Genomic DNA, 23,329 nt, shown 5'->3' with positions numbered 1-23,329 from the left:
GCTGCACAGAACTTCTGTGAGGACAGCAGCCATTCTAATCCCAAGAGTGAGATGAACGGAGATCCTGGGAGGCCCTGCCTTTGACAGTCAGCGCCCAGCTTGGAACTCAACTCCCAGAACTTGGAACAGATCTCCCAGAGCCCATGGCTCAAGGTCTCTGCGAAAATCAAGTGGTGCGAAACGTACATGTTGAAACGGACAGACTTCCCTAAATAAATTTACACTGGAATCTAGAATCATTTTCCCCCAGACGCATGAAGAAAGCAGACTGATAACTAGGGTGTCTGAACCTACAGAAGACTTAGGAGCCGATAAGGTATCTATCTGACTGCAGACGTTTACCTGGATGTTGATCTGCCACAAACTCTCCCTACAGATTTACCGTCTAAACTCAGTTAGACTTCTGCATTCCATTAAACAAAAAAATGCATTTGATATCGGCAAAATCTTTGTGAAGTTTAATGGCAGGTGTTTTGTTCCTATTACTATGGTTATCAGTTACAAGCTGTAACTTGCTATGTTATAAAATCCAATCTGAAAAGTCAATTATAAGAATAAGATCTGGTATTTCTTATTCAGGAAATCATAGGCCTAATACAGTTACATTTCTATGAGTCTGTCTACAAAATGCATAAATAAATACCTTTGTGTAAATATACATCATAGAAGAAATTGGCCAGAAAAAGGCACACGCCTGTACTGAGTTCTGAGTATACTACACTGTTTAGTTTAAAATGAGAAAGGAACAAGTTGAATATTTAAAACCAATTAACTTTTGCTTTTAGCACAGAAAATGTTAAATATGTTAACCTCTTCACAGAGCCAAATTTTAAGTTTAAATGAAAACATTGCATTTTCAAAACATTTTCAGGAACTTATTCATGTTTATAAGATCCTTCTAGAAGTTTTAAAAGAGTAACAAAGTCTTCATATAAACTTGGACTATTTCTAGCAAAGAGTATAAGGCTTTCATGTTTCTTCCTACTCATAAAAGAAAAAAAAACAACAATTTTACAGGAATATTATGTATTTAATACACAACAAAAAACTAATTTTCATAAAGCAATTTAGAAGATAAGGCTTATGTTAACATGCCCCCTGCCATCCTCAAAGCACAATGGTCCACACAGACCACATATACAATTTAAAATGTTTTGTAACAATATCAATTCCATACTGGTAACAGGGAAAAATAAAAGATATTCACCAAATCAAAACATATATAAATGATCTGCTATCGAACACAAAACTAAAAGCCAAATGCTTACCTAACCTACATAAAACAAAACAAAAAGGAAAAAAATGAAGAAAACTAATGAGAAAATATTTTGAAATTTTAGTTCTCCGTGATTCTTATATCTCCTTCCTCACTTTGAGTACAGCAACATTTCATAACGAAACCAGTTAAAAACATGTATCAGAAAGACCAATATCCTGAAAGCAACATTATAACTACAACCTTTGTGAATTGCCCTAAATTCATTCAGCCTGCTCTTTAAAAATGTTTCCACTATTCACCAGCATAGGGTTGGAACTATTTTTTTTAAGTTTATTTATTTTGAGAGAGTGCATGCAAGGGCAGAGAGAAAGAGAGAGAGAGAGAGAGAGAGAGAGAGAGAGACAGAATCACAAGTGGGCTCTGCACTGAAAGGGCACTTAAAGTACAGAGTCCGAAGCAGGGCTTTAACCCATGAACCATGAGATCATGACCTGAGCTGAAATCAACAAGAGTCAGCCACTTTAACTGACTGAGCCACCCAGGGGCCCCGGAACTATTTTAAATTAACATTCTCTGCTGCACAAATTTATCATATTTAATTCTTGTTATCAATCTATATAGTCATCAAAGTTGCTAGTCAAGTTTTTACTTTTAACATTAGAAACTATATGTATAATGTATTTATAAATATACTTACTTTATTAAGGCTATATTGTATACACTGTTCAACAACAACAACAAAAAAAACTTTTAAAACCTATTTTCTGTTTTTCAAGTTGCTTACTACTTCTAAATAAACATGCCAGATAGCAAGATAATTTCAAGTTCCATTCTATTTATACGCAAATATGAATGCTACATTCTGCAGGTACGCATTTCCATAGACAACTGTATTTGCATTCAAAACATGTAAACTATTTGCATATTTGTATGGTGTATTTATAAATTTTTACAGGACAGCTTCACTAATAACTAGACCTCCACAATTACAAAATTAAAGCGCATTGTTTCAATGATGGCAATACTCTGCTGAGTTTCTCCTTTCTGATAGCAGACAAATGAATTGAGAAGCATGTATTTGCTGTAATAACTCAGCAATAGCAATTTCTACCCCCAAGGTAGAATTCTTGTCAAATTCACAACCAGAATGGGCTCTGCTTCTTAACTCTTTTAGACGTCTTAAAAAGCCAATCAGCCCAGATATGTGTATATTAAAAAGTTGTAATTCACTTAATACACTAAATACTTCACAAATTAAATTAGCTACCCTTCCTATTCCAAATATCCAATAAAACTGGTGGTTTCCAAAAGCAATATCCAAAGACAATGAAAATATAAATTTTAAAGAGTCAAATTTTACTAAAGTCAAGGAAGAATGATCCAAGTCTTTGTGTGTGTGTGTGTGTGTGTGTGTGTGTGTGTATACATACATATATATATATATATATATATATATATATATATAGTAGATGATTGCCTTCAAAAATCATAAATCTTGCGGTTAGGAATTTGATTATCTGTAGAACATGGTGAAGCAACGTCTCACCAAAGATTTTGTACCTCAGCAGCTAACGTGGAGGAACTAAAGAGGCAGTTGCGATGATGCAACAGAAACTTGAAGTCAGGGAATTAAGGAAGTGGAGGAATTGAGAAAAACAACTTTACAAAAAGTATTATCATACCCAGTCTGCTCAAAAAATAGACTGCTCTTATGCTCAGGTTTTAGACTTAACCCCATAAAAAATTACTGATCATTTTAAATTCTTCATGCATACAAATGGTGGCAGAAAAGGAATATTCCAGAAATAATCTAAAAGAGTCAACCAATCTGGTATCCAATGAAGATGTCCCAGATGAAAACCATTTTAAAAAGGGAAAAAAAAGGGTTGGGGAGGTCTAGTGATATGGATGTCAGGCACCCATTACAACACACTCTCCAGATGCGATATGAAATTTAAAAACATAAGACCTATCATTCCTGCCTTATAACCAGAAACCAAACACCACTCGAGACCAGAAGAGTCCCGGCACTCTAAGAAAATGATGCACATTTACAACTGCATCTCCACCAAATATATTTATCGGAAAGGAGCTCCCGGAATTGAATGGCCTCTTGAAGGGCACAGGCACTGTTTCTCTTCTTTTTAAAGTTACTTATAATAAACTTGCTCCTTCCTTACAGGAAGAATCCTTTGTTTCTCGGTGTACAAGGGGCACAGGCTCTTCTCCATTCAAGCCCTTCTCTTGGCTCCGGGGCATGAGTGCAGCCAGGAAAGGGAATGGTTTTTACAATTAACTGTACACCTCTAAGGCGCATTTCTCCACTCCACTAGAGAAACTTGAGAAGCACAGATAGGCTGGAGAATCTGCAGGAAATGAGAGCACAGTGGTCAAGCAGACCCGGAAAGAGAACGTTTTCTCTGCAGAATCCATCCAGAGAGACCTCAGTGGTCTCTGACCTGCAGGTCAAAGCATTGGGCTGGCTGAACTCTTATTTCCTAACTGACTCTTTGGGGAAGGTTAGCTGGTTTCTGATCCTACCTTCTAGGCACGGACAAGGCTCCAAAATCATGTAGAAGGCTTTAACCTTTCTCAGCGTCAAGGTGAAATGTCAAAGTGGTGGTGCCTTAGGCCAAAAGCATCACTTACTAAGTGTCCATGAATTTTCAAAATCTAAAATATTTCTTGACACAGCCACATAGCATGAAGAGAGAGATCAAGGAAGGATCTTATCCTTCTCAGAGGTTTTGTGTTTCTGCATGGGACTGTGCCTTTCTTCCTAAAAAATCCTGATCATATAACAATGCATGTTTTTTTTTCTTTGGATGCTCTTCACACACCATTCACACTTAGGTCTATCTCATCCCCCCTCCCCCTTTTTGGTAACCAAACAACAACAAGCATTGTCATTTGCACATAATTATACTGTCAGTTTTAAAAAACATTTCTGTATTAGCATCTCACCCTGGGCTTTGCATTCCCAGTGATTTAAATCTCCACTAATTTCCTTGTTAACCACATACAGTGTCATGCCACCTTAAAATTTAAAAGTCATTTACTTATTTTAACGTAACAGATGTGCAATCTTCTGGGATTCCGAACCTCCCTTCTCCAAATGCGGCCTCACTGTTTTGCATAATCACCAGGAATGATTAGCCAACATTCAATCTGAGCTAAGAGCAACGACAAACAAATGCCTGTCCACCACTGTATCAAGTGTGTGAATTGTACACACAAACACACATGAGCTCCTTTCCTCCACTTCGGCCTTGTAGGTATAAATCCCCAGACTGAGACACATCATTTAGTTTTAGCCGGTAAGACTAAATGATACTAAATGTAGAGAATGTGTGTTCTCCCGGTTTTCCTTCAAGATATGTGCATTATTTAAAAATGAAACCTTCCTACCCGTAACAGGGACTGGGATTCATCCTTGGACTTGTTTTCTCCCGATGCAGGATACTGCTGGGTGAGGGGCCCGGACTTCTCTCCGCCAGCTGGCACCCCCTGCAGGAATCCCTTGGTCTCCACAGCCAGGCCATATATAGGTCGTGCCAGATGGGCAGCTTCGACATTGGGGCTATCCCTTAGAGTCTTGGTCTGCTCTTGGGTGCCGGACACAGGCGTCAGAAGCCCCAGGCTTGCCTGAGTATATGACGGGCTGCCTCGCAGGATGTCTGCCCCTCTCCAAGTCATGTTTCGAAGGTCATCGCTTGAACTCTCGGTCCAAACTTTCTCCTTCAGCCCGTCCTTGTCTTCCACCTTCTCCCTCTTCACCACACTCTCAGAAACTGGCTCTCCCATTTTAGAGTCTGGATTGAGCAGACTGTAGACCTTGAGGTCAATTTTGGGCTCCTCCTTAATGGCGGATACGGCATGACCGTCCTCTTCGCCATTGGCTGTAGTGATGTCCTGTTCCTGGCAATGAACAGTGTTGAAGTGCTCCAGTAGTGACTGAGTATCAGCAGCTGTAAAACTGCACTGACGGCATTTGTAGCAGCTGTGTGCTCTCCTGGAGAAGAAAATAGTCGTTAGAAATCTAGCATTCAGAAGGGCTTTGAAGGAAAACAGTCTTTAAGCACCTGAATTCTATCTCATGTAATGTAATAAGCAGAGCAAAATTCACCAGTCCCAACACCCAGAAATTGGAATGTGATTCACTGGTATTTTTGTCTTTGTTTTTTTTACTTTTATTTACTTTAATTTTTTAAATGTTTTATTTATTTTTGAGAGAGAGAGAGAGAGAGAGCGCGCAGGTGGGGGAAGGGTAGAGAGAGAGGGAGCCAGAGGATCCAAAGCCGGCTCCATGCTGACAGCAGTGAACCTGATGGGGCTCAAACTCAGGAACCTCGAGATCATGACCTGAGCTAAAGTCAGACGCTCAACCAACTGAGCCACCAAGCCACCCCTGTCTTTTGTTGTTGTTGTTGTTGTTGTTGTTGAGTTTAGTATTTATTTATTTTGAGAAAGAGAGAAAAAGGGAGAGTGCCTAGCCCAACAGGGTTCCATCTCACAAACCATGAGATGACTGGAACAGAAATCAAGAGTCAGCCACTTGGGGAGCCTAGGTGGCCCAGTTAGTCAAGCATACAACTTCAGCTCAGGTGATGGGCATAGGTCATGATCTCGCGGTTCATGGGTTCGAGCCCCACATCAGGCTCTGTGCTGACAACTTGGAGCCTGGAGCCTGTTTCAGATTCTATGTCTCTCTCTCTCTCTCTCTCTCTCTCTCTCTCTCAGCCCCTCCTGTGTGCTCTCTCTCTCTAAAAATAAATAAACATTAAAAAAAAAGTAGGACGCTTAACCAACTGAGCCACTTAGGTGCCCCTCACTGGCTTTTTTGATTCTATATAAAGAATGTGACATTCCCTTATGTTATGTTAACAATTATACGTATACACACAGGTACACACTGATGTGTACACGCTCTAGCCAATTCACATTGAAAACTGGTTGGTTTGTTTTATTATTGAAGGACTTTGTCATTTTACTGTAGTTGGATAATTATCAATTCTACATTTTTAACAGATACTTATATATTTTTACACTGATTGCATCAATGGACTTTTCACTTTCTATTTATTTAAACTAAACTGATGTGTTTTCATATAAGTACATCTATATATGCATCTCTAGTGTTAAGTGCTTTATACAGCTTTTATGTGTATTACATTCTACCTGATTACAATGTTCTTTTCTTTCATAAAATTTAAATCAATTTAGACAATGAAATATGGATGACTGAGCTACATAATCTACTAAATAAAATGTGTTAGAAGCTCTAGATTTTTTAAAACAAATTCTACGTATCTGTAAGGACTTAGGAACGTTCAACACATTGAGTGTCTTCTAGATGCCATGCAGCATGATAGATGGTGTATGGGTATATTCATTAAAGGAGAATGTGTAAATGTGTGTTTGTGTGTGTGTTTTCTTTCTAAAGGGAGTAAAACAAAAGAACTTATTTTTGAATTTCATGGCATCCTCTGCAACTAAAGATGGAACACTGTCATATTAAGACAACTGTTTGATTAACAAAGAACAGAGGCCCTGTACCCAAAAAGGCATACTGGAAAGGTACACAAATGACTTGGATAAGGCACACTTTTTTAACTATAAAAACTTTGTGTGGCTCTTTAAACCCCATGAGAGACACTTGCTACTTCACTGATATCATGTATTGACAACTTAAACTAACAAAGTAAGTTTTGAGAGCTATTACTTAAAGCTACTGAAAAATATGTACTTGTCTATAGACCTATAGATAATCATCACAAAGTACTTTGCCAGGCACTGAGTACACACTGGTGTATAGAAGACACATAGTCTTTGTTTACTTGGTGTTTAGAGTCTAGCCAGGAAGGATGGTCTTCCCCTTAGACTATAAATACATATAAAGAATAATACGTTCTAAGAATGAAAATGATAGGATGGTAATGGGATTGATGGGCTGCATAGGGTAGTCTGGAAGAGAAAACCAAAGGATGAAAAGGAGCTATTCTTGTTGCAGGAAGAGGTAGGACAGAAGCACATCCTAGCAAGTACAAAATACTGAACTGAGGCCACTGATGCTTTAGAGGAATAAGTAACAGAAAGTATGTCACTCAACAAGCTGGAGGGGTCATCTAGAGATCTGAAGACCATGGTAAGGAGGCAGATATCTTCAGAGGCTAAAGGAAGCAATTGCAAGGTTATAAGCACAGAAGCAGCATGGTTAAATGTATGTTTAAGTCACTTTGGGACCTTAACAGTTTCTCATTCCCTTATGAGACCTGTCTGATGGATGAAAATCCAAAAGAATGTTCGTATTTTATGGAAGCAAAATTCAGAGGTATTATAACATGTAACAAAATGTCACCCAGTATTTGTTGAGAGTACTTAATGCAATACAAAATGATCTTCTTATTGAAAATTTACATTTGTTGAATAAATATGGATATTTAATTTCCAATTTTTACAGAAGATTGTTTTCTATCTTTTCTACTATTTTTATTAATTGTTTAAGTAGTAAAAATAAAATAAAAGGAACTACAACAAAGGTAAATAATTCAATGATGAATTGACCATTAAAAATACAATATTAAAATTAATTTTCTCAAGTGAAAGAAGCCTAACCCTTAAGGAGAAGATGTCTGTGACCAGGAGGAAGAATCTTGCCCCTGAGGTCAAGGCCAGAAAAACCCCATAGCAGGATTAAGATCACAAAGGACAAAAGACAAGACTCAAAATCTAGGACTGGGAACCTATGGAAAGTTTAAGTAAAGAACTTTCCTACCAAAACTATATTCAAGTATGTCCAATACTTGATAAAATTCGGATAAACTTGATAAAATTTTACCAAAAAATTGTTACGTTTACCAGGCTCAATCATACAAAGAAAAATGGATGTATCAGAATGGTTAAAGGTCAAAACATACCCAGGAAATACTCTACTGAAGATATACCACATAATCTACTAAGTCACGAAAAACAAACTTCAGGACGCACGTTCGCAAACTCTGATCAACCTTCATTTGTAGACAGTTCTAATGAGTTCACCACCCGTTACATCAGTAAGTTTATGGTTTCCTTCATGTGGTGGGGTCTCTGCTTGAAACCTGTGAAGGGATCCCTTCCTAAAAATTAAGACTATAAATTGCCACAGCTACGCCTACCAAACCTGGTGTTTTATACAAAACAAAGTACAAAAAGTATTAAAAAAAATTCCAAAGTAAAAAAATTCTAAAGAACTATGGTAAAGTTATTTCAAGAAATAAAGACAATTAATTCTAGAGCAACAGGAAGGAGAAAGTACCAACACACAATAGAAGAAATACAACTTCCTAGAGCACCATGCAACAAAATACTTTAAAATATTTTAAAACAAAATATTTATTGGAGAAGCAATTAGTCCACGTAAGAGTATACAGACTCTAGAATCTGAATGCATGAGTTTCAATCTTGGCTCTGTATTTTACTCTATGTGTGACTTTAGATAATTTACTAAATTTGCCCCGATGTCTTCATTTGCGAAATGAAAATAATAGTGGCCCTTCATATGGTTCTCAGGAATATTAAGTAAATAACACCCATAGCAGGTAAGTAAATAAGAGTTAACCAGTATAAATCCTAAAATTAAATAAAGCCCCTCTCTTCTGTGTGAATCTGCATTCTTTACTTTTATGCAAAGGAGTTTAAACTTACAAACTAGCATTTTGGTATCATCCTTTTCCACTCCCCTATATACCTTAACCGTGACAAACATCATTCTTAAAACCAAGCTAATTTCCTAGAGGAGCCTTTGCTTTAAGACACTGACAGGTGGAATATATTCTATGCCTTTTCTGCTTCACCTGGTGGCGTTCAGAGGCCTGAAAGAATGAGAAGTTTAGTAGTCTGCTTAATTGACAAGCTGTACGCTCTTTTCATTAATAGACCCAGAATCTTAAGACTCTGAATAACAAAGATAGAAAGAATATTACCCGTGTTTTATTAAAGTCTTAGGAGGTGGAGATGCCTTGAATGGATTCATTAAGGTGGTTGAGAATCATAATTAAGATTATGTGTTTTCAATATCTACTTATTCTGCAATCTAGAAATGTCCTTCAGTCATACTGTTCCTCCACCAAATAAAGACAGTACATCCAACCCTTACCCAATATTTGATTGGTATGTCCTCAGGCCCTGGGGTCCCTGCCCAGGCAATGAATTTATCACAAAGTATCATCCTCAGAGAGGGTGTCTGGGGCTTCTAGGTTCTCTGATTCCAAGTTCCTGTCCCCAAATGACAACTCCCTCAGTCCTTGCAGGTCTCAGCAAGAGCTATTCTGATCTGCCCCACAGAGGAGCTCTTGATCTGACTGTTCTGGGCAAAACCTTCCTTGAGGCAGGTGCTGGAGGCTGTCAGGTAAAACGTAAAAACCAAAAACAGAAACAATAAAACACACACACACACACACACACACACACACACACACCAAAACAAAAACAAAGAAAACCAGAAACTGCAGAGATAAGGTCTCAGTGAGAACCAGGTTTTATGGTGAAAATGCACTGGAAAAGGAAGGATATTAAAATAAAGTTGTGATAACAAGATGAACTCACACACCTTATCTCCTGAAAAGTTCAAAGCACTCACACATAGCTGATCTCACATTCCATTGAAGTATAAAGCCCATTTTACAGGTAACTGAACAGGGGAAACAGTGACCTGAACATTTTTGTTTACATCAAGTCAGGAACACAGGCCCTCTCCTTTCCAGGCCAATGTTCTATTTTTCTACCCTTAGCTGCCTAAATTTTTAACTTTACACAGAAATAAATGAAATTATTGGTAATATGGAAAATGGAAATATGAGAGGAAGGGACCCTGGTAATCTGACAGCAGAAGACTACACCAATGGTTTACAAAACAGGCCGTGCAGAGCACTGCATTAAGGAGTTTCTTACCAGCATAGTATGCAAGGCACCTCCCCTTGCCCCACTCAATCAGGATTTCCTGGACATAACCTGAGAATCTGAATTTTGAACAAGTTCCCCAGGGGACACCAATACAGGGGCCGGTATCTAAGAGCTACATTAACAGATACATCGTGGTTCTCAACAAATTAATGACAAGGCATCCCCAACCCCCTAACTTTAATGAAACACAGGTAATGTCCTTAAGATTCTGGGTGTAACAACTATTAATGAAAAGAGAGCAAAGTTTGACAATTAAGCAGTAAACTGCTAAACAGGCTCAATCTCTCAGGCCATTGAACACAACTAGGTGAGGCAGAAAAGGCGATTTGCTTCACAGTACTCTAGAGACCTGAAGGAGTCTTAAATACAAGATAGTCTTAAATACAAGATAGAAAATAGTTTTAAAAGACGACATGGCTCTACTTTCAAAAGCTTAGAGAAATATAAACTTTTTAATAACCTACACTAACCTCTAGATGAGTGTTTCTTAAGCTCTAGCATGCCTAGGAATCACCTGGGAACTTGTGGAAATCCAGATTCTGATTCTGAAGTCTGGGGTGGTACCCAATATTCTGTCTGTATTTCTTATAAAATCCCAAATGATTCTGATGCTGTTAGTCCCCAGACCACATCTTCAACAGCAACAGGGGCACCTGGGTGGCTCAGTCGGTTGAGCATCCTACTTTGGCTCAGGTCATGATATCATGGTTTGTGGGTTCGAGCCTCACATTGGGCTCTGTGCTGACAGCTCAGAGCCTGGAGCCTGCTTCAGATTCTGTGTCTCCCTCTCTCTCTGCCTTCTCCTGCTCACTCTCTCTCTCAAAAGTAAACAAAACATTAAAAAAACACAAAAGTCACAAAGTCATGATCAGAAATAACTTCAAGATGGGTATTAGTTTGGAATAAAGTCTCAACGCTTGGCAGAACATTTTCAAATGAATTCTACATGATTAGCAACATCATCTTCCATCGTAAAGCACATACAATATACTACCCACCTCTGAGAGTCAACAGTAACAGCTTTGGAAGTTAAAACTACAAATATAACATTGTCAAGCATAATTCCCAAACAGTAATTTTTCTTTTTTCTTTTTATTTCATTGTTTGGGGATCATCTTTCACTATTTTTAGTGTGAGGTCATTTATATACATTATCTCTCAACATATTCTCATCCCTTCTTCATAGGATGAGAATCTGAAGCACAGGGGCACCTGCATGGCTAGTCAGTTAAATGTCTGAATCTTGATTTCAGTTCAGGTCATGATCTCATGACTCATGAGATTGAGCCCCTCATTGGGCTCTGTGTTGTCAGCTTGGGATCCCTGCTTGGCATTCTCTCTCTCCCTCTCTTTCTGCCCCTCCCCTGCTTGCACACCTTCTCTTTCTCTCAAAATAAATAAATGAACTTTGAAAAATTAAAAAAAAAGGATCTGAAGCACAGACAAGACAATTCACATAGAATAACATGGAGACGTGACACAGTATTTAGCTCTTGTCCGTGGGTACTCTTTCATGCATGCTGTTTGGTAGTTGATGCAATGTTACTAGCTTATTCAGGAATTAGTTCCTGAAAGATGTGCACATATTCTCTGACATGTGTCATTCTCTCAATAATAGCTGAAAAGACCTTCAACATAATGCCCATAATGCCATGTCCACTAAAAATAAAAACAGATGATTTAACTCCTACTAGAAGAAACATTACTGAAGAATAAAAGTTTAGTCACTATGAAAATACATGAGTTTGGACTCGCCTCTAACCTACAAAATGGATTTAATCTTATCAACATTAATATGAAAACCTCCAACAAGTTCAAGGAATCTTCCTTGCATTTCCCAAGATCCACGTTCTTATCCATGAAGACTTCCCTAATGACCAAACCCGAGTAAATCCAGCATCGTCTGATCTACCCTTAATCTCTGTTTTCTTCTGAGGACTTTTTCCACATTGCCTTTTATTAAAATCTTGTGGATGTCTTACTTTACAGTTATATTGTAAGTGCCTTCAGGTCAAGATCAAAGTTCACACATCTCTGTATCCACCCCCACCCAGAACATCCGAGAGTAAATCCATACTTTAACAAAAGGAATGAACCACTACCACTCTGTGGATGTTGAGGATGCTGGATTCACTAGGTAGAATCATAAAGCAGCAGAGAAATATTGAAAGTGCATAGGTATTTCATAGATGGTATATTCTGAATGGCGTTTTGGAATAAATTCTTCATTATTTAAGAACTCCTAGAACTTCTGGCTACATTAAGCCACACGAACTGAAAAGACAATACAAATATATGCCCTGCATTAATTTGAATTCTATATTCTCCTGTCAAATGGATAGCAAACACTCTCCTCATGCTACCTAAGGAAAAAAGATGTCATTTTGTAGATCTCCCTAGCACAGGGCTGCTAGATAAAACACACCATGGCAACTTGAATGTCAGTGCAAACAATGAAATACCTTAGTGTAAGTATGCCCCATGCAATATTTGGGATATACTTACACAAAATCTCAGTATGTCTCATGAAATATTTTAGACAGTGAGGACATGAATCAAAGAAATGTATTAAAAAAGCGAAAGCATCCCTGCCTCCAGAGAAAACTACTAGCTGCCTAACCAAAGACCAAATTGGACTTAATTCAAACAACAACATTTCTGTGAGAAAAGATGCTTTATTCCTTATCCTACTTAACAGAATTTTCTTATGCTATAAAAATGCATTCATTTCAGATCCATTCATATTTCAGTGGCCTTAGTAGTAGTGTTTCATTCATCAGAAAAATATATTATTTTCAAAATTCATAAAGGGCTGAAATTTTCTAGATTTTAGAAAAAGATCAGCTAAAAGATGTAACTCTTTTTTTTTCTTTAGATAGAGCAAGAGTGAGTGTGCAAGTGGGAGGAGGGGCAGAAGGGGAGAGAGAGAATCTTACGCAGGATCCACACTGGGAGTGGAGCCTGATAGGGGCTCAATCCCACAACCCTGGGATCACAACCTGAGTGAGCTGAAATCAAGATTTGGACACTCAATTGACAGTCACCCAGGTGTCTCAAGATGCTACTCTTTTATTACGCTATTCTGATAATACTTCTGTATTTCTATTTTCATAATAAACCAGCCTACGGTATCTGTGAAGTCAGCTAGGAGCAATGCCTTTTCTCCTCTAAATGTAAACTTCCAGAGATTTCTGCCAGTATTTGAAAAGCTCTCCTCTACCAAATAACTGTATTTCTTAGCCACAGTTTTTCTTCAATGACTAAACAGAGCATTGAAGCAAATGAATAAATCATAAATACTCATCAATTAGACTTTAAAAGGTATTTTTTGGTAATTACAGAATCTAACACCTACAGACAAGTTACCACAGAAGAAGTAAGTGAAGGTGATTTAATTTAAATATAGATCAATAGATCTGATATCTAATAAAGTTAGCCATTTTTGTAATACAACTTTTGCTGGTACAAAAGCCTCTAACATAGGATACTGGAGATTAATGACACTGGAGAATGAGGGAGCGGAAAGCAGGTGAAGAGAGCATCTGAGAGACAAAGACCAGGAAAAAAAAAAAAGGAATTACAGGTGAATAACCAGATCAATCAAATTTTAGAAGCTGGAAGTATAATAATATTCAGCTTTAGTGAAGTGCAAAGGAACGGTCTACAAAACATAAGATAAACTGAACTTTGTGTAAGATTCCACTCAACCCACTCATATTTTTAAAGCTGAAATAATCTGATTAGTATTTACTCATTTGTAGTAACTGTTTTTTTTTTTTTAAGGGGGTCTCGGTGATTTCATTTAACTCATGTCATATCTGAAAAACTTCAAGTTATGATTCACTTAACTCACTTCCAAAAAGAAGATATCCCCTACCCAAATATTCAAAATAGGAAGACAAACCTCTCCATAAAATAGAACATGAATAAGAAATGGGAAATGATTTCCATAAACTAACATGAACTAGAAATTATAGCTAAAATTTATTTTATTCCAAGAATTGATCATCATTCTTGTGCAAAAAGTCTTCAGAATCATGAAATATGAAATTCTAATAATGTATACAAACAAAGGTTGTGCCATTTGTGGGTTATTTTCTTGAAGGATATAATATCCTGGGTAATGTTTTGTCTCACAATGGGAATTTTCAGCTTGAACTATTAGGTTCATTTCAAGGTATTACAGGGAACTGATTTATTAGGTACTGTTTAAAAGAACATGTCACATAAATATACACAAATCTAAATGTAACCATCACGGCCCTCACCCTTTGAGAAATTCTGTCCTAATGCACTGTATACTTGGCTTTTTCAGATGTGTTGATAATTAAGTGCTTATCATAAAATTTATCCTTCACTATGCTCTTCTCTGAGCTCTTTTAAGGTAGAAATTGAGCAGTAGCTACATTAATTTAAGCAATTATGGTATCCAGTGTTATTTCCTTCAGCCCAGGTTATATATTTTATGTCTAAAAGATTCAAACACTGTTTGAAATTTTTTAAATGCATTCATAAATCTCCAATTGGACAGATGCTTATCATCACATGCACTACCAAAAAGGATATCAATTTTCACACATTGTAGATAACAAGCAGGTAGACAATGATATTATTAATGCTTTTTAAGTAGTTATTTAATCATAAGGGGAACTGGGCATTCACTCAAAAAATTATTGGACTTGTGTATTGATGAAAATTGGTATTTCACTTTATTTAAAAATTTTATGTAATGTTAGTCATACACACATTCTACCTATATATGTGTTTACATAAATACATATACACATTCATATTTAATAATGAATGTTATAAAAACATTTATTTTTGTTATAAAAATGTTATAAAAATACAAGTTAGAACATAATCATAGAATCATAGGATGTGATTTTATATAGGTAAATATATTCAATATGCCCTCTGTGTGTGTGGGCATATATACATATACAGAGAAATACAGAGAGATCTGTGTGTGTGTGTGTGTGTGTGTGTGTGTGTGTGCATGTATACACATAGAGATGATATAGAAGAAATTATATTTGTGGTATAGTTCCATATATGTACATGAACGTTATGAATATACATGGTATATATGTGAATATACACACAAACATATATATAATGAATATATGTATATGGTTTTGTTTTGCTAGTTTTCAAACTTACATAAAATAGTATCCATCTACAAATAGTCTTCAATTTGTTTGATTCAGGCAAAATTATGCTTATAAGATTCGTATGTCCTGTTCAACTGCCATTTATTCAAATTCACTACTGTGTAACATTCCACTGTATAAAAATCTACAAATTCTTTAATAATATTTAAAAGGTATTCTTATCAGTTGGTATTTTTTTCCTGTTCTTGTTTCTGATTTTTGTTTTGGTTGTTCTGCTCTTTCAAAAAATACTACTGTGAACATTTCTGCACAGGTTTCCTACTGTACTGATGAAAGAAATTATCTGAGGAGTGAAATAATGCTTCCATTGGGAACATGAGCATCTGATATTGCCAGAATTTGTCAAATTCACTTTATGCAGTCATATGTACCGATCATTTTACCCTTTGCAATTTTTTAAAGTTTATTTATCTTGAGAGAGAGCCAGAGTGCACACAAGCAGGGGAGGGGCAGAGAGAAGAAGGAAGGAGAGACAGAATCCCAAGCAGGTTCCGTGCCATCAGCACCCAGTTCAATCTCATGTGGGGCTCAAACTCAGGTACTGTGATCTAAGCTGAGATCAAGAGTCTGATGTTTAACCAACCAACTGTGTCACCCAGCCACCCCACCCTTTATAATTTTTTTTAACACCCATGTTTTCTGAGATAAAGTGACCTAATTGTTTCTCTTGTTACTATTTGCCTTGTGTAACTTCATATATTCTTACCTTTTTGTTACTGAGACCCAACTTAATTATACTGAGTCAAAGGATATGTTCTGTGTGGTATGTTTTTCTGAAATCTGATTTCTTTTTGGCTTAATGTTTGTCCATTTTTCTAAGTATGTTAAATCTGCTGGAAAGGCATGTGAATCCTCTAAATAGTTGGATGCACAATTGATATATTTTAATTAAAACAAGTTTGTTAATTTGCTGCTCTAATCTTTTATATTTTGAAGATTTTTTTCATTCAACCTCTAATAAGAAAGGTTTCTTAAAATCTATCACTGTGATTGTGGTTTGTCCTATTTTCCTTGTAGATGTTGATCAATTTTTGTTTTACATATAGATTTATTTATAGTTTATATGTTTAGAATTGTTCTATCTCCCTCAAGACATGAACATCTTATCATTATGTATTGACTTATCCTTCCTATGCTTTTTATCTTAAAATTGTCTTAAAATTGTCAGACAATTTATCTAAATTGTCTGAGATTAATAAAGCTATCTCCATATTCCTTTGGTTTATATTGCTTATAACTCCATTTATTTTTTTTGTTACAAACTCTCCATAGCCTTATATTTTGAGTGTATATCTTATAAACAGCTTATATATAGTTGAATTTTCTTTTTTTAAGTTTATTTATTTTGAGAGAGAGAGAGAGAGAGAGAGAGAGAGAGAGAGAGAGCAAATGGGGGAAGGGCAGAGGGAGAAGGGAAAGAGAGAATCCCAAGCAGGCTGCACACTCAGTGCAGAGCCCAATGCGGGGCTCAATCCCACAAGTGTGAGATGCTGACCTGAACCAAAATCAGGAGTTGGATGCTTAACCAACTGAGGCAGCCACCCATGTGCCCCTTGAATTTTCTTTTTTAATAATCTGACAATACCTTTTAAGTGGAAAGTTTAATCTACACAGGTTCATTAAGGTTTTGATAGCTGGTCTTTTCTTTTTTACCATCTTACTTTTGGAATTCTGTTTATCCACTTAAATATTCATCTATTTATGCATTTTTACCTTGTATCCTGTCTTGCCATTTTTTAGAAAACAGATGGAATCTTATTTTGTTGTGCCATTCTCCATAGCTTCAGAAGTTATGTACCCGTTTCCTATTCCTTCATTAGTTAACTTTAAAAGTTTCCAAGTATGCACAACAAAGTCCTAACTCAACTAACTCCAGACAATTCAAGGGCCGTAAAGCACCTTACTTCTGATCATACCCCATACAAATGTTCATACTGTGTTGCCCAACACCTTTGTCTATTTCTTTTTAATTGCATAAATAAGGCAGGCTATGACTGATTTATCCACAGTCCCCTGGTCTTTGCCTATGTGGAAACATTTTGCTTTTTCTTTGAAGGTTGTTTTCACAGGTAGACAATACTAAGTCGACCATTTTTTTGTGTTTTTTTCCTTCAAAACTTTGAATAGACTTTCTCCCTCTTCTGGTTTCCATTGTTGTCGATGAAGTCTGCTAGAGTAACCTAATTGTCTTTTCTAAGGAGTTGATATGTAGTTTCCCTCTGGAGGCTCTAAGAAGACCTCTGTAGCATTTTAATTATTACCACAATGTGTCTATGACTGAATTTATTTGTTTATGTCCTTTTTCAGTAGACGCTATGTTTTTTTTGTATCTGTGTGCTTATGTCTTTCATCTTTCAATTCGAGAAAATCTGCCATTATCTCCTCAAATACTACTTGCCTACCTTCCATTCTATATATTCTTTCCTCCTGGAACTCTAATTAGATGCAGGTTAAAACAGCTTATTGTGTTTTTAAAACCCACTATCTACTTTTGATACTTTCCATCCCTATCCACTCTTTTAAATATTCTGGCTAATGTCTTCATATTTAACTTGCAACGAACTCATTTGCCTTCTATCACTTGCAAATCTGTTACTGAACCTGTCTACATTTTAAGTTTCAATAACTATATTTTCAATTCAAAAAATGCTGTTTGATTCTTTTTTGAGTATTTCTAGTCATTTATAGTCTCATGTAGTTTGATTTGTAAATCTGATTTTCATTATTTAAACACTACTTTTCTATAACTGAAAAACATTATATTTTTATAACTTTTTTATAACTGAAAAATTTACTGTATTTTCATAACTTACAATTTCCCCAGGTATCTAAAAAGCCATTATGACATTTCCTACTTATTTCCCATAGAATGGTTTATATCCCTCTGCATATGGTGAGTTTTTGTAATAATGAGCTCATATAAGATAAGGTTTATCTTATGCCACAGATATCATGGAGGTGAAAATGGAGTATTTCATCTAGACAAATGTGCGCCTACTTCTGACAGAAGTCAGCGAAGGCTCTAAATGTGGAATCACTTTAGCTACCTTCAAGGTGCCAGCTTAAAGTAAAACTCAGATTCAGCAGCCTCTCTCTCTCAGTGACTCCAGGCATAGTCTCCTGACCGACTGCTATTTGCCTCAGTGCAACCTCACACTCCATGCTTGCTGTTCACTTCTCCCCAGTGTGGGTTTTGTCCAATCTTGGTGAAGGAAAGATGAGAAAAGTTTCAGAAGTTTCCCTTAATTCACAGGAGTCTAGCAAGGCATTGAAAAGTATGTTTCATCTAATATCATTGTTTTCTAAGGGGACAGTGCTCCTACCGACTCCAGAGCAGTAAGTTATAACACTGACAATTTTGATGAGAATGGTGGTCAATTAGAGAAGGGGTATACTGTTTAATCAAGTGATAAATAATAAAAGAAAGGGAGTGTGAGAAACAAATTCATGGGTGGAATACAGTAAGTCAGTCAAATGTGAGCTAGGGGCACCATAAATAAATATGAAATGTTAGGAAAAAAGAACTGATCAAGTTCCAGTTGCTGACTGAATAATGTTTTCAATTCAACTGAGGTTAAACCTGGTTCTTCATGAAAATGCCCACCGAATAGAATCCACACTAAGGATTTCACTCATAGCTCTAAATCAACTCTCCTGCTTCTCAGCTGTAGTTTTTCTTATAGCTACCTGATTTCACATATTTTATAGATCATAGATTGTACTACCTTCTTACTACACTGTAAGTCTTATTTATAAAGCACTCAAAAGCCAAGAATATTCCCTAGTTATACCAGAATTATGGAGAAAGTTTCCCAACATGAATAATATGAATCAACACAAATTTAACCAGAAAAAATATTACTGTGATATGGTAAACTTGTTCTTTTATGCTATCTTCAAAATACAGCATGTGGGGAAAATGCGTTGATGGAACAGATTTTCAGCACCCACAGAACTATTCCCTTTCGTATCCCTCAAGCCTCCACTGTTGTTCAACTTTCAGTAGAGTTTCTGAAAGCATAAGTCTCCACATTTCAAATATTTCTGTAAGATCTCATAAACAGATCAGAGATAAACTACTCAGCAACCTAAAGGATCCAGGACCACACAAATTACATCAGGTTTTAAGAACAAGTGCAGGAGTATTTTGATGCCCTAGGAACAAGTACTGCTCAGTTTTCTCATCTAATAAAGTGCTGAAAGGGTGACTGACATCCAAAATGCACACACAATTGTTATTTGGTGTGGAGCCCTAAATCTTCAGAAGGGTTTGAGACTTTATAATAGTCTCAGATTAAACTGTAACTCACCATGGAGATCTTGGCTTATCCTTAACGACTGTGAAGTCAAAAACTCACAGGCACTTCATTTACTTAAAGATCTACTCACTGAGCACTTATTAGCCATTCTGGCACTGTGCTAAATTGTGTAGACAGAGCAGTGAACAATAAGAGACTAGTCTCTTCCTTCTAGAGCTTATTGTCCTTACTGACTACTAACTAAACTCTGAAATTATTCAGTCATATTTTTATTCATACTTTCATTTCTTGGGAGAATTTTTTTTTGTTTAACCAAAGCATACAGAAAGTCTGTTTTTCCAGACAGGTTTTCAAGCAATGGCCTCAGCTTCCTCAAAAAGAGCCACTAATGCAAATGATCTGGTATCCAGATGTGTATGTATGTACATGTGTGTGTATAGTGTGTGTGTGTGTGTGTGTGTGTGTGTGGTGTGTGTGTGGCTAATTTCCTCATGATTAAAGAAAGTCTCCTCTTTTAAACCCAGACAAGATTACCTAATTTTTACAGCACCTAACAAATGTATATGCACACTAGTAAAGCTCAGAAGGAAGCTAATGTCTGCTAGCCCAGAAATAAATTAGCATGCAGCTAACATCAGAGGAGCCAGAAACACTCACTACAAGTGTGAACACATATTTGATTGCAGGACTGTGTCTTTCCTAGGGCTGACCTTATAAATTAAACAGTGTAAATCTCAAGGAAGTGTTTTCTGAACATTTAGATTCACTGTGAACATTAGGATGCCCTTCAAATTAACATCTAACATTATTAGCCTATTGTTGGACATGAACTGCTTCATTACTGGTGACTGACAAAACACACACGCACTTAAACTAACACACGCTTTCAAAAAGAATGAGAGGAACTGTTTAGAATCTTGGGATGGGAAAAATAAAATGACTAGATTTTTGAACTAGGATACTGAGTCTACATACGGAAAAACACTTAAAAGGAGTAAATAAAGCTCTTTACTTTGATGCATCTCTAAGCGCTATTGCAAGAAAACACCCACTGAGTGCCAAGTAACATCAGAACATGCTGTATTACCGGGATTGTGCTAAACTAATTCCTAGTCATATAACCAACTCTCAGTGTAAATGTTCCTTCTTCAAAGAGGCATTTCCTCATCTACCATATTGGGCTATGAGGTCATTCTCATCAAACACAGTGGCCTCTACTTCATCTGTCATGACACTCGTACTCACAATGATCTGTGAACGTCTTCCCTACTAAATTGTAAGTTCCCTGTGGGCATTGACTATGTTCATCTTGTTCTCTCCTTTATCATCAATGCCTGGCACAATGCACATTTTTGGAATTAATCAGTTAAGGAATGAATACAGAAATGAAATAAAGATACGTATCCTAAACCCGTCTTTAGAAAACACGAAAGGTGAACTGGGAAGACTAACATTTATACAGAGAATAGGGTCGAGGTGAAAAAAAAATGAACATATATCCTGTATCTCTGTTTACGAATCTGGAATAGCCGAAGTCGTTTTACCTGCTCCGAGGAGTGAGTGTACAGAAATCCAAAGTCACACCTATGACAATACGCTCACCTTCAGATTACGGTTTCTTTGCGAAACAAAGGTGTTGCTCAATGTTTTAAAGCCAGAAGGATGTCCAATCTCATTTGAAAAGAAAAATGAGCAACGTGTTCTCAAGCGGATCATTTTCCAGTTGGAGTGGAGAAGAGAACATGTTATAATGGCACCTTTCATTTGGGAGCTCCTCCATCAAAAATTATGGGATGTGGAGTCACTTAGCAAGGACAAATAAACGGGATTGTGGTAAATGAGTAAACTCATCAGCATTACCGTCATCACTGCAATTTTTAAAACACACTCAGTAAACAGTACAAAACAGGTATGAAGCAGAAGAGTAAATGGTCTGAAACAAGTAACCAAATTAGAATCTGTGGTTACCACATCTATAAATACATAATCTGCAGTTTTATTAACGATCTTTTATGTTCACTCGTCCCCAAGTCACTGCAATCATTCCCAATGATTCTTGGATCAGCCCTCTGGATTCTTCCTATCATTCTGTTAATATCCCCCCCGCCCCCACCCCGCTATGGCTTACCTGTAGTGTCGGGAAATCTCTTCTTCCACCTGGGTAATGAAATCACATTTGGTACATGAGTGTTCTTTGCTTTCCTTGACAGCTGGCTGCCCATCCGATCCTTGCAGATGATTGGCTTCCTGTTTGACATCTGATGCTTGGGACTCATGCACACTCTCGTAATGGAAGAGGAGCACATCTACATCAGGGGTGGAGAACGAGCACTGGTGGCACTGGTGTTTGACTCTTGAGCTTCCAGCCGCCCCAGGAGACAAGTGCAAAAGCAAGAGTGCACAGTGGGAACAATTACTTTTTCTACATGCAAATGGATAAGTAATTTCTCCAAGGTGCTTTTCTGGGCTGCAAAGGCCTCTGGGACAGAATGGACAGTGTTTAATGGTACACTTATGAATGTTATGGAGCTGCTGATAGTGACGGAGAAGCGGCCCCACTATAATTACATCGGGGCCATGGCTTTTGGAGTATCTAAAGTCGCAGAACTGACAATTGTAGCTGGTCACCATGTTATCCTCTGCTCCCTTGCTGGAGAAATCCTTCTTTTTAGCCCCACTAGAGCCCTTGTCTGCCTTGGTCATTGGCTCCCCTTCTGCACTTTTGGCTAGATCATTCTGATTAATGACAGAGCCCCTGGAAAGCTTATCATTCAATTCTGGATTAAGGCAGCCTGACTGCGCTCCTCCGTGCTGTTTGCCGTAATGTTCTAACAGTTTAAGTGAGCTAGAGGACTCACAGCTGAAACTACAGAATTTACACCAGTAGTAACTGGTGGCCTCTGTACCATTTTGTCTCGAGGAATCGAGGGGCTTGATGGGCACCGAGTAGCCAACAGGAGTGTCATCTCCTGCCTTGACTGTGATCTTGTCCTGCCACTTTCCCAAGTCTCCAGAATCGCCAGATCGAAGTGCAGGGATGGATTTGTTAGAGTTTTTCTCTGAAGGTTTTGCACCCTCAGAGGAGGGGAGAGAAGCTTTTATTTTGTTCGGGTGAGTCTGAAGAAAATGCTGTTCTAGTTCAGTTGAGGAGTTGCCCATGTAAGTGAAATTGCAGAATTTACAGCGGAAGTACTTGGTGTTTCCTTGGCAATCCGGTGTTTTCCGTCCAATGCCAATGAACGTTCCACCTGAAGTGACCTGGTATGGAAGAGATGGATGTTACTTTAAAGGTGTCATTACTTCAGTGCTCTCTGTAGGAGGGAGGAGGGGGCACTGCCAAGTATTCCACATCAAAAAATACAATAGTACTTCTGCTTAATATGAAATCACTTGAATAATCAGCGCCAAAGAAATGCACTCTTCATTTCTCAATAGCTACTCTTTTGAGAGGCTCATTATGCTAAACATTTTTGGCCAAAGCAACAGTCAAAGATAAGCAATAGAGTACTATAACTAATTCAATGGATTTAATATTTTTTTTTAAAAAAAAAGCCAAGAAAACAATTTTCATGTAAGTAGGTTTTACTACTGCCTCCCTGTAACCACATGCTTGCAGAAGCATCCAAATCACAGGGGATTTCTTTTCATGAAGTTAAGGGCTGCTGTCAAAACCAGAGGCAGTTGCTTAGAGATTGCTCAATGCAGATGTTCTCCAAGGAAATCCTTGTTCAGTTCCT

The 23,329-nt window shown here is 37.3% G+C and overlaps 1 protein-coding gene across 5 annotated transcripts in view; it reads right to left on the bottom strand.

The window, feature by feature from the left end:
* Positions 1 to 23,329, bottom strand: part of TRPS1 (transcriptional repressor GATA binding 1) — a 258,348-nt gene that overhangs the window by 172,971 nt on the left and 62,048 nt on the right. For all 5 annotated transcript variants that reach the window (XM_045453862.1, XM_045453864.1, XM_045453866.1 and 2 more), the window contains 2 exons: positions 21,721 to 22,850; positions 4,628 to 5,231 (listed from right to left, as the gene is read on the bottom strand). In XM_045453862.1, coding sequence (XP_045309818.1) covers positions 4,628 to 5,231; positions 21,721 to 22,850 — 1,734 coding nt within the window. The remainder of the gene's footprint in view (positions 1 to 4,627; positions 5,232 to 21,720; positions 22,851 to 23,329) is intronic.

This window comes from Leopardus geoffroyi, chromosome C3 (genome assembly GCF_018350155.1).
Source record: "Leopardus geoffroyi isolate Oge1 chromosome C3, O.geoffroyi_Oge1_pat1.0, whole genome shotgun sequence".
Lineage (NCBI taxonomy): Eukaryota > Metazoa > Chordata > Mammalia > Carnivora > Felidae > Leopardus > Leopardus geoffroyi.
The sequence above is the reverse complement of the archived record's forward strand: the minus strand, read 5'-3'. Positions and strand labels throughout refer to the sequence as shown.